Raw genomic sequence first — 13,037 nt, forward strand, 5'->3', positions numbered from 1 at the left:
AGAGACCAGCACCAGAACCCAGATCTGATTCCCAGTTCATTGTGCTTTCCTCTAAGTGGAGTCTTTGAGGCATTTTTTAAAGCTCTCACTTCATTTTCAATTCTGTAGAACTCTCATGTTTCTTTATATTTATGGCAGTCTAATTTTGATCTGGGATCTCTTATTAAAGGTCAGTTTATTGCTCTGAATTTAATATGACACTTCACTTATAAAAAATTCAGTTATTTGGCATCCACAGTTATTTAGATGAAAGCAAAGAATCAGAACCTGCCTCTGCCAAAGGAGTACTCTGTGCAATTGACATCTCAAAGTCCTTTGCATTAAAAATCATGCTTTACTCAAAGGAGAACCCTTTAGGTCCTCTCTAAGAGCTGATTTACTCTTATTTTCCACACCATTTTTTCAACTGGTTACAAGATATTAGAAGAGGGAAGAAGGGCTGCAACAGATAGATTCCCTGATAACAAAGGCATCAAAAGGAGAACTGGGCATCTGGGTGGCTCAGTGAATTGAGAGCCAAGTATAGAGATAGGAGGTCCTGGGTTGAAATTTGGCCTCAGACACTTCCCAGCTTTGTGACCCTGGGCAAGTCACTTAAGTCCCATTGCCTAGCCCTTACCACTCTTCTGCCTTAGAACCAATACCCAGTAATTGATTCTAAGAGTGAAGGTATCAGTTAAAAAACAGCAAAAAAGAAAAAGAACAACATTACAGAAAAGCCAGATTGTAGGAGGTAAAATTTGGGGGTTATTGACTGATTATACTAGTGGTCATCAGGAATTAATTCAATCCCAACAAATCACTCAAGTCAGTTTGGGATTTTTATGGTGCTTTTAATTACAATAGAAGGAAGAAATTAAGAAGAAGAGAGGAAGGGAAATTGTAACGCTCTGGCAAGCCAGATAGGAGTTGGAGGTCAAGGAAAGGAGGAATCAGTCACCTCACCAAGGACGCTCAGGGAAGATGCCTCACCTAACCCACGCTTCAGATCTGCTTCCAGTCACCTCACCGGCAAGCCACAAACACCAAATTGCCAAGACGCCAAGCACCCTGCCAGAAGCTCCCAACACGCAAAAACCCAAAGTCTCTGAGACACAGCAAGCCCAAGAGCCAGAGCGAGCCCGAGAGGCTGGAGAGAGGCCTGGTACACAGGTAAATAACCCATATATATACACATACATACACACACACATACTCTGATAGGCCCTGAAGTCATCACTGTATTCCAGTCCAGCAAAAATAAGAAATGTCCATGATGATACCTCAAAGAACCATTCAAAAGATGATATTGTTCAGACTGTACCAGTAAAAAAGGCAAGATATATTTCAGAAAGATTTTTGTTCATAATGATTACATTTTTTAAATTATCCAGCTCTCAGATACTTGAAAAATCTGGCTGCTCTTAACAATGCTTTCCAAATACGTAGGTGTCGATATACTAAACACACAGAAGTGACTAGTCAAGAAATTGAGAACTCCCATGGCTGAGGTCTACCTGTGTTCTTTTTGCCTTAGAGCAGGTATTTTTAACCTGGGATCCAAGTGGATAGTTTAACAGAGATCTGTGAACTTGGTTGGTAAAAAATATATCTTTATTTTCTCAAACCTCAAACTGAAATTTAACTCTTCCTTCCATTACTTAAAAAGCATGATTCTTCGAACACCAGATTGCCAGAGGGGGGCATGACAGAAAAATGGCTAAGAACCCCTGCCCGAGAGGATGATTCAAATAAACTCAGATGATTCATTACCATGAGTCATAAGATCTCATTCTTGATGCACAAAGCCGAATGGGCTCCAGCTGGCTGTTTCTGTACCTGCCTTCATGGAACTCTTTCATGGGGACGAGATCAAAAAGTTTAATTTTCATTGAAATAGAAATGACACAGAGAACACTTAAAGGTGCCTGTTTCATATTTCATCCCATAGCTAAAGCTCAATATTCTGGGGAGGCAATCTTGCATATGGCGGGAGGCAGCCTTGCCGAGGAAAGGTATGGGATAGCCTAACCCCACAACCCACAAGGTTCAAGTGAGCTTTTTAGCTAATACCTTTCAAGGCATGCAATCACATCAGCACAGAGAGTTCTCCTATGCTGAAAGCACTTGACCTTCAACCTCATTTTACAATGCAGATGTTTAAAAAAAATTCTAGAAGCTTCAGTTGCATGTCACTGAATTATTGATAACATATTACAGTCTTTTTTGGGAAACAAATTCCTTAACAGAGTAGTAGGGTATAGGAGGAATATTTTATTAAGACAATTAGCTTCAAATTAGTATCTGAAGTAACAATTGCATGAAGCCAGATTAGCCATAATGCATAATGCCTATACTTCGTTTGATATTAGTTAGCGATTTTCTGGACAAAGGTCAAACTTTTTTTTATTAAGCACATTCCACAGTACAAAGCTTTAGGTCATTAACAATATCTGTACAATTTAACAGTTTCAATAAGCTGTTCAGACACAAACTTATTTCAAACAGATAATTGGCAAACATAATTAATTACAAGTTAGAAGTAGACTATCCCAGTGCTTTGAAACATTAATGTAGCAGTAATGTACAATTGCTCAATTATGGTTAGCAAAACCAAAATCCAGAGTGCAGCCAGGAATTGCTACTATGAATCCCCGAAGTCAAATTCCTTGGGTGCCAAAGACAAAGTCCACTGTTATGGTTTAATAAGCACAATCCAAAAGTTGTGTGCACATTCAAACACCATGATCTCCCAAGGAAAATGAGGAATTTCCATTTTACACATGCATAAAAAAGGACATTGCTCTCTGAGAAACACTTTACCATTTTCTTCTGGGCTGCAAGAGCATCTTTTCTTAGCCAGTTTAATATTAAAGCTATAAGATGAAAAGGGTTAAAAGTAAGCCACTTTCACAAACTACCGTCAAGCTTACAAAACTGTGACCTTTACTTCTGCACTTTGAGGTTCTATCATCTCAAAGAAATCACTTGTAACATATAGGAGGAAGCTTTAACTGAAGGAGGAAAAAAAAAGAAAAACAAACTACACATTGATCCCAACACTTTTCTCAATGCAAAGGATAAAATATAGCAAAGCAATCTGCCCTTTGGTAATATCTGTGTGTGCTTTCACTGGGAAGAGGTTTGATCCACAAGAGGATGCCATTGCTAGCCATGCTTGTTCACTGCATTTTAATAGTAATTTATTGGTCCTTTAAATACCATGGACATTCCTGGATTAAAACAAATGTCAAAGGACAAATAAAACAGAACATTGTACATGGAAGAAAAAAAAAAGGAGCGCCAGCTGGCACTTCAGTGCCAATATGATCTCCACAGAGAAGTCAATGTGACACTGTCATTCACACCTACTTGAATTTTAGTGCATTTGGAAGCTAAGGGTAACAAAACAAAATCCTTTGTTGAAAGCTCTAGTCATATAAAGCAAATCAAGAGAAATCACATGTGAGTAATCCCTTCCCACAGAAGCATGCCACTAAATACATGGAACTCAAAAAAAGAAAGGCGAGGAAGCCTTGCAACCTAAGATGGAGGGAGGCCCCAAAAGAGACCTTCTGAAGGAAAAGATGTCCAAAAAGAAAACTACAAAGGAGCCGCGCATACCAGCACGGGCAGCATCAAGCACCAGCCTGGGGTGAGTGCCTGGAAACTAGAAGGAACCTAGACCCAGACTTAGACGTGGGAGTCAGAAGAGTCTCATCTCTTGACAAAGCTACTGCTTCACTTCAGATAAGAGTAAAATTAAAAATATAAATACATTTAAATTTGGACTTAGGACATTGTTCAATTGTGGAGCCAAGTAAAACACTACCAAAAAAAGCTAACTTGTATTTCAGAATATCATTAAGAAAACAAACCAAAAAAAAAAAGTTTAAAAGGTATGTCTAGTGTACATACTGCATAACAAAAAACAAAACATTTTAATTTTTTAAGCTTAGAAATTACATTTTTAAAACATAGTTCTCATAAAAAAATTCTTATGAATACTGCACGGAGGATTCTAGAAAATCCACGTGAACCCCTGGGTGCCAGTCATTGAGAATATCCCGTGGCTAAGTGCTAATACAGTATGCATTAGTGTCTCGGGATCAGGACACCCTGACTCCACACACCTTGAGGTTAAACTGTTATGTACATTCTATCTACATGCTGATACAGTATTTTAAATTAGGAGGCAAGCACTCATGTAAAGGTATGACTATATCAAATGTCGGCAAAACAGAGGAAAGGGCAGTTAATAAATGAAAAGCCAGTGCCATATTACCAGTTGGCAGATAAGATCATCCGGTTTACAGTTCTTTAAATTAAAAGAAAGAAGTGGAGCAGAAATAAAGTAAAATCCAAAAATATTATTAAACAATCCGGAAATGTTTCCAAACGTCCAACACACTCCTGATAAAACAAGTTCTCAATGCAGAATAACTTGTACAGTCAAAAGGAGAATGCTGACTTCTGAAAGGAACTCTGTACATTCTGGGCATGTGTTTGGCACCCAAATATCATCGGAGAGTGTAATGTTGTTCTTTAAAGTCAGACCAAAGTGCAAAGCAATATAAATTAGGCCAAGTCTTTTCTTGAATTTTCATTTACTTCTGTAAAACAGATTGTAAATTCAGTTTATATGAAAAATTTACAGTTGAAGCGTTAGGTTTTTTCATGGCAGGGAAGGACAGGCTTTTTCTTATCTACTTGAAGTCAACGTCACCGTCATAAATGCCTCCAAGTAAACAGTCAGGAGTCGAGAGATCGCAAGAAAAATGAGAATTTAGAGTTGTGCTGCTTTGCATCTACACAGCAACTAGAACCAATTCCAACTTCATACTCAGCTGTGAATGAACACCTGTGGGCATGTGAGAGCCGTGTAGCCAGTAGTTCAAGACTATGGAACCCTGAAAATAATGAAGAACAGATGTTAGATGTTGTTCACATTTACCTGCCAGTCAACTCCTCCCTTCATGAAAATACAAAAACTTCTCTTTTCCAAATGATCTGACTGATGAGATATTCTGAGAAAGAGGACTACTAGTACAGTAATAAGAGATGCTGGACGTGGAGTCAAGAAAGAAGACCTGAGTTCAAATTCTACCACTGCCACTTCCTAGCTATATGACTCTGGGTGGACCACTTAACCTGTTTCAGTTTCCTCAAAAGAATAAAAATGACACCTATCTTCCCAGTAAGGATCAATTCGGTAATAATTGTAAAGAATCTGATAAACATTCAAGTGCTATTGTTGGCTTTATTCTGCATGCAGACTAATGTGCAAAGACTATTAATATGAATTAAAAAATGTCTACCATTAGACCAATAGTATTTAATCTTTCTGAGATGATTCAGAAAGTATTTCAGGAGTACAAAATGTCTCAGGTCACACAGAACCACAGAGTCTTGAATTTAAAGGGAAACCTCAGAGGTCTTATCTTTCTAGTTCAACCTGAATCCAAACAGAAATCTGATCTACAACCTTCCTGAAAGAAACTGCCTATCCAGTCTCCACATGAAGACTGCCAGTGGTAGGAAAACCTCCATTTCCTAAAGAGGACAATGGCATTCTGGGACAGGTCTAATTGAGAGGAAGTTTTCATTGTAAAAAATGTTTATAAATATAAATTATCATTGACCTGCAGAAGAATAGAAATGACAACTGCTAGGGAATTTCTGCTAACAGAATAATGCAAGGTACCAAAAATTTATCGTATTTTCCAAAAATATTCCTTGGAAAAGGCATATGGTATGTGAGGAAAGCATTAGAACAGGAGAAAGAAAAGAGGTCTAGTTCTGGGCTTGACTCTGGCGTCAGTCCACTTGGTGACCTTGGACAATTTGTTGAGATTCAATTTCCCTGTATGAAAAAGGCGAGGGTTGTTCAAAGTAGATGATCTCTCAAGTTTCTTCCAGCTCTTAAATTCCCCAGTCAATTTTTTAATGTATTAGAATGATTTTTTAAAGCACAAGAGCCTCCTGAAAGACTAAATGTATATCTTCATTTCATAGGAAGTATTAATTCCTGAAATGTATTCAGAATGCCCTTTCCTTTAGGAGAAAAGAGTTTATGATAAATATTAAAAAATTTAAACTGAACTCAATTTAACAAATCTTTATTGATCACCTAGAGGTACAAAGGACTAAGAGGCACTTCGCAGGAAACAAAGAGTTAAGAAACAATGGCCCCTGGTCTCAAGGAGCTTCTAGTCTTGGTAAAGGAGATAATAATTGCAATATAAGTCAGAGTAGAAGAGTCATAAAGAGGGGTTCAGTAGAGGGAGACATTATAGTCATTTGTATGGAATGGGGAAAGGTTCATTTGAATAGTGCCTTGAAGGATTGAGAGGTAGAGATTCTTTCCCTATAGCAACACATTTGAACCAGCAAGGACCTGAGGAAAGAACTTGACTGGAATTGAGGACCTTGGGTCTAGACCTAGCTCTAGCACCAACATTGAGCTTTGGCTCATTTCATATGTGTAATCATCAAGTTCCTATGAAAAAATTTAGAGCATATGCTCTTCTAGGTAGCTCTCAGCTCTGACATTCTATACATGCTAATTCTTCCTAGTCTTGTATGTGCTTCATAGTGCTAGCTATAAATCCTATTCACATCTCCTTTGCAAAATGAACCTCAAAGACTGGCCCACATTGATCTCTCTAAAATGATAAAATACGTCTAGTCTACACTGTGTCATATAAGACCTTGTTCTGATGAGAGAGAGAGAGAGAGAGAGAGCGAGAGAGAGAGAGAGAGCGAGCGCAATGGTGGAACTGGAGAAAGATGCTATAGAGCAGCTTAGCATTGTGATCCAGGAGACCTGGGCTGGGATACTTCCTAGACTGCAAAATCTCAGCTAATTCACTTAAATTATTCTGAGGTTAAGTTTATTCTTTGGTGAAATACTACCTACTTCAGAGTTATGGTGATGGAAATGTTTTATAAACCCTACAGGGCTAGGAAAAGGTGTATGAATGGAATCATTATCTTAATAAAGACAATTTCTAGAACTGCAACATCGGTTTGGTTATTTTTGAGAACCCAAAACTACATTAAACTTAGATTTTTCCAGAATTCAAGCCTATCACAAAACTCAAGTAATCAAGACTCATTTTATTTTTACAATGATGATCAACTTTCATTACACTGACCTTGACATACCCCCTAAGATCTGAGAACCTTTAATTATAGTCTCTTTCTATCAAACTGATAATGCAACCTATGTTACCTGTCTCAGTAAGCCATTAAATAGACAAGTAACAAGGGCACGCAAATCCTCAGGTATCCTGGAAGAAAGGAAATTGTATGTATTCCTTTATTTGGTCAGTTAAATGCAAATGTAAAGTATATAGTACTTCAATATCATACAATTTATTTATTTTTAACCCTTACCTTCCATCTTAGAATCAATACTACATATTGATTCTGAGGCAAAAGAGTGGTAAGGGCTAGGCAATGGGGGTTAAGTGACTTGGCCAGGGTCACACAGCTAAGAAGTATCTATGGAGGCTAGATTTGAACCCAGGACCTCCTGTCTCAAGACCTGCTCTCAATCCACTGAGCTACCCAGCTGCCCCCATATCATACAATTTAAAGTAGGCAACAGAAACCATATCTGGTGATTAAACTTTCCTCCTTTATACGTTAGAGTCTAGTAAGCAGTTTTCAGAATGACCAAAAATAATTAATAAATGAAAGATTATTTAACATTTTAAAATAAAAAGCACAAAAATGGAGAAGTAAAAATAATCTAAGGGCATTTTCTCTTAAGAAATAAATAAGCATTAACAAAGAATCTGTGAATAAACCTAATCCCTACATTTCCTGAGCAAAGGTCCTGCCTTTTAGCTGGGAGGCTTTCACTTCTTTAACAATGAAAGTATCTTTAAGGGTGGTTTTCTTCTTGTAGTGCTTAGATCTTAGCATCTTAGCATATCATATGGTAACAATTTTTGTCATGTTACAATAAATGAAAAGAATTTTAAAAAAAGGCAATAAAATTCTTGTAGCTGACTGCCAGGGTTGTCAAAAGCAATTTGCTTTGAAGAAACAAACACATTTGGAACCTTGTAAAAGGGGTTCACTGCTTGTGTTAGGTCTTTGGGACCTACCACCTGAAAGAACAGATAACATTTTCCACTTATTTGCAGTTTATTGTAATAACAAAACACTGTAGAGAGTGGTTTTTACAGACTTGTTTTTCTCTTTGAATGGGGGGTAGAGGGGATCTCCTTCACTCCCTCTATCACTCACACACACACACTCACACACACACACACACACACACACACACACACACACACAGAGTTCAAAGCTCCTCCTACCTGAAATAATTAAATAAAAGATAGTCATTACCACACTTCAACTAAAGGAATCTTATTTGGGTTTTATCTTATAAACCAGAAAGCTATTCAAAAGTATGTTGAATGTGGCATTTTATTAGAGGAAGCTATTAAGGAGCAGCAAGAAAAATTTTTTCAAGTCTCAAATTTATTTAAACTCTGTTCTTTCCTATGGTGAGATCTTTATGAATATGAGTATATAGCAGAACCTGCAGAAGACATGTACTTTCCCCCTTTCTCAGGAACACTCTTAACATGTGCATATGCCTGTGTGACACACTATGGTTGGTGTCAAGGGTTACATGTTTCTACGGATTAGGTTTTTTATGTTTGTGGGGTTCACCTACCCCATTTGAAGGTAGGCTTCCTAATGTCAATGAAGGATCTTGTCTTCTTCCTGCATTACTGTCTTAAGTACACAGTTCTATTCAGTAAACATGAATACTAATGTGATGAAAACCTTTGGATTTTCAGTTACGTCTGGGATAAAGCATAACCAGTTTATCCAAGGAGAAGAGATTATAAAGAAACAATAATTCCCATTAAAGATGGCCAGCCTCCAAAGAGTTGGGTGTGTCATGAAGCTAGATTGAAAAGAAACCTGTCAGTAGTCATGCTGTCATTTTCCCAATTTCTCTTTGGTCTTGACTAGAGGTAGAGAAATCTAGAGTTATCTTTTAGGATTGGACCTTTTTTTTTTCTTTTTAAATGAGGTGTGAACAATAGCTGAGCTGCTCTTGCACTCTCCAAAGGGAACTGCAGAGATCATACCCAAAAGGATTTTTGGAATTCACAGGTTGTCTTGATTGGTGAACATTTTACTATATGTAGCCACCTGACACTATTTCTCCCCAACCACATTCCATCCCACACATCTTCCCCCCTTCCCACCATTCCTCTTCCCTCTGGGTTATATAATCAAGTTAACATCACCAATGCTTTGGGAAAGTGAGTGGCAATTTGAGTAGAATCATTCAAAATCCTTATGAATTTCCAGATAAAAACATCCTTTTTCACACACACACATATCTGAGAGAGAGAGAGAGAGAGAGAGAGAGAGAGAGAGAGAGTGAGAGAGAGAGAGAGAGAGAATGTGTGTATGTGTGCATTTGTACCAAGACTAGGATCAGGAACTCATCTTCCTGAACTTAAATCTAGCCTCAGTCACTTACTAGCTGTGTAACCTTGGCTAAGTCACTTAACCCTGTTGGCCTGTTTTCTCATGTATAAAATGAGCTAGGGGAGGAAATGGCAAACCACTTCAGTATCTTTGCCAAGAAAACCCTAAATGGGTTTATGAAGAATTAGATACAACTAAAGACTAACAAAATTAGAAAATAAACTCGTTGAGGTTAAGAGTTGACATGCTTTTCTGTTTTTAAACCTAACACTTATTTTCCTACTTTCCCCAAGTCTTTTAATAGTGATTGATTAGAAGCATTAATGAAGATGACCCAATAAAGATAACTCAATTTATAGAATAAAATGTTTGAAGTATCTGAATGACAATAATAGCAAATATAAAACACAAAACTGGGAATGGCAAGCAAAAAAAAAAGTATACCTGATGTGGGTAAAAGTGCAGACTGTTATCTGGAGATGTAAGTGTATGTTCTAGAGGGAGAACGAGTCTCATTCTGGGCACTGGGGGGGACATTTAGGAAATCCCAAATCAGTATAGTGTCATCATGGGAACTACTGATGATTTGAAATTCATCAAACTGCAGCCGAAATACACGTCCAGAATGTTCCTGTAAAATCAGAGAGGTTCATTAAAATCTGCCCTCCCCTTGCCCCTAATGCATGACCTAAGTTTACAAAATTCTTCATATTGTGTCTCTAGGAGACACTGCTATTGTTACTGAGTTCATGGCAAGTTTTCTAAAGCACATTATTCACAAATCAGAAAGGGCTGTCTTGGAGAGCAACGAATTCCTTGTCACTGGAACTCTTCAGCCTGGGGCTAACTAAGGATCCTGCAAGACAGGATTCATTAATTTGGTGATGACTGGGCTAGAAGATGATAAAAGTCTTTCTGGTTATGGGATTCTATAGTTAAGTCACTCCTCCCACCCCCCCTTTTTAGGACTAGGTTTTCTAATCTGTAAAATTAAAGTATCAAATCAGATGAGGGGTTCTTAACCTGGGATCTATGAAGGCCTAGAAAGAATTTACATCTTTATTTCAATATAATTGGTTTCCTTTATAATCTGAAGTGCTTTATTGTATTCATTTTAAAATACAATTCTGAGAAGGTATCCATAGGCACCACTTGACTGCCAAAGGACTGATGACACAAAATTGGGTAAGGACTTTTGTGCTCATTCTCTGAACTTTACTGCAGAAGCTATCAGTTGAGTATTTTGTTTTCCATTCCAAGAACACATTTCTTCAACTCATTCCACATCTTTATTATAATATTTGTGCCCTATATTTTTAGGTGTTTTGGAAATCTTCCTGTTTAGAAGTGGGCATTCCTACTTTTAAATGGCCAGAAGACTGTCCCAAGTTCAAAGATGCATTTACAGTTATTCAGTTCCAACTCCAAAGTCAATATACTTTTGGAAAAAGGCTTGCTAAAACAGAGATTTCAAGTTCCCCCTAATTTGGGTTAGCAAAACAAATTCATTTGAAAGTACTTTTTAAGGCATGAACAATTTAAGAGATTTGTGATGTAAGTTTACCTACAAATTGGCATGTTTCTGCATATGGCCTCAATACATATAAGTGGGAAAAATACATACCACCAATGTACGCAAACATAATGTGCTTGCTGGTGCCCGGGGGTCAAGAGCAGCTTGCAAATCCCAAACTTTAATTTTTCTGCAAAATGAAATAATGTGAATTAAGCTTTCCTGAGTAGAAAAGAAACACAATAAAGTGATAGAAAATATAAAACTGAATTCACTCTTTCTAACTAAAAAATGGAGCCTATCATGTTTACTTCCTAATTTTTAGGGTTGAAAGTGAACATGTATTTTGCATGCCATTCTGCATTATATGAAATTAATACATCTTACTTTAGATGCATGTCTTATTTCTCTATCCCACCCTTCCCCTTCCCCCCAAAATTAAACTTATTGAAGACAGGGATCATCCATATTCATTTTAGCATCAGAATGGTTGCTATATAAAGATTTATCTTCTGAACTTTACTGAAGAAAGTACCAGTCTTTTTCTCTTGGTCATCCTATATTTCCCCTGGAGAAGATGGACTATAGAGATGACATTTAGCAGCAATAGTTGCCTTCTAAGTCAATGGATAGATAGGTCTAATTTGGGCTTCACAGGCTCTAATGATGTTGTTTCGCCACTCACAGGCCTTCTGGACAGAGAAGTGTTATTGGACTATAAGGAAGATAAATTACTACTCAGGAACTTCCAGTTTCTGTATTTCTTATAGTTATAAGGTTGCCACTGATAAAATTGTACCGATACTGTCGTTTGTTTTAGACACTTACCCATCATAAGCTCCACTCACAATTCTCTTGTTATCAAATCTGATGCACCGGACCAATTCTTCATGTCCTTCTAAAACCCTTAAACAGGCACCACACTCAATATCCCATAGCCTTAAAGAGAAATAGAGCATTGTCATGCAAGTGATTCATGCTGTACCAGAATGCTTTGCCTCATCCTCATCAATACATAATTACAACATACAGCAGTCAGTACTAAATGGTTTGTGAAACAGATCTGTTTTAATTATGAGAACTAATTTGTATTATACTTGATTTCTAACCATGTTTATTCTTTCTCTCTTAATTGTTGGTAAAAAAAAAATGATCAAATATATTTATGGTAAATTCTGAGTAGGAAGGGGAAAGGCCTCTCCCAAGGGTAGATCATGGATCCCTAATGCTACCCACCCCATATACCTAAGCCACAAATTGCAAAGTGCTCTTGCTCCCTTTTCCTGCCACTTTGTGGGTTACATAACACTGCAATCTAGCTAGAAGGGGTACCCATTTCCCAAGGCTCCACAGTGGCTCAGTAAAAACTATAAGCAATAGGTTTCCACATTCCCAATAAGACCTATGAGCAAGGCTGAGATTATCATCTTTTTCTTGATCTGGATGAAGAAAGGAGTTTGTTTCCCAATCAATAAGAGATTTAAAAGCAATGGATGAATTCATACCCATATTTTAAATCTGATTTCAATAGCAAATATTGGTTTTAAGAGGAGCTCTATTATTTATTCTTCTAGATTATATTGTTCGCTGGTTTTCTATACCATTTGGAAAGAGAGGAAGAGGAAGAAAGGGGAAGGAGAAGAGAAAGACAGAAATAAACTCCAAATGACAAAACAAGAGCAAAAAGAATATGGAAGTTGGCTACAATGATCAACTCTAGTGTTACCTTGTCACCATGATAACAGAACTACCCTCTTAGTACATCTTTAAACAAAAGTTCTTAGCAATTCTTAATAGATCAAATGTAGCAATTCTCTGATCTATTCTGAACAAGCAGTAGCTCAGCACTGACTAATTATAATTAGAGTTCAATACTATTAACAAACTAAGTAGGGCAACTAGATTACTCAGTGGATTGAGAGCCAGGCCTAGAGGGAGGAAGTCCTGGTTCACATCTGGCCTCAGTCACTGCCTAGCTGTGTGACTCTGGGCAAGTCACTTAACCCCGATTGCCTAGCCCTTACTGCTGTTCTTCTGCCTTGGAACCAACACATAGTATTGATTCTAAGACGTAAGG

The 13,037-nt window shown here is 37.5% G+C and overlaps 1 protein-coding gene across 5 annotated transcripts in view; it reads right to left on the reverse strand.

Moving 5' to 3' along the window:
- Window positions 1-2,233: 2,233 nt before the first annotated feature.
- FBXW11 (F-box and WD repeat domain containing 11) overlaps window positions 2,234-13,037 on the reverse strand; it is a 108,975-nt gene continuing 98,171 nt past the window's right edge. For all 5 annotated transcript variants that reach the window (XM_007474011.3, XM_007474008.3, XM_007474006.3 and 2 more), the window contains 4 exons: window positions 11,789-11,899; window positions 11,072-11,150; window positions 9,892-10,078; window positions 2,234-4,889 (listed from right to left, as the gene is read on the reverse strand). In XM_007474011.3, coding sequence (XP_007474073.1) covers window positions 9,917-10,078; window positions 11,072-11,150; window positions 11,789-11,899 — 352 coding nt within the window. In that variant the 3' untranslated portion in view covers window positions 2,234-4,889; window positions 9,892-9,916. The remainder of the gene's footprint in view (window positions 4,890-9,891; window positions 10,079-11,071; window positions 11,151-11,788; window positions 11,900-13,037) is intronic.

This window comes from Monodelphis domestica, chromosome 1 (assembly GCF_027887165.1).
Source record: "Monodelphis domestica isolate mMonDom1 chromosome 1, mMonDom1.pri, whole genome shotgun sequence".
Classification (NCBI taxonomy): Eukaryota; Metazoa; Chordata; class Mammalia; order Didelphimorphia; family Didelphidae; genus Monodelphis; species Monodelphis domestica.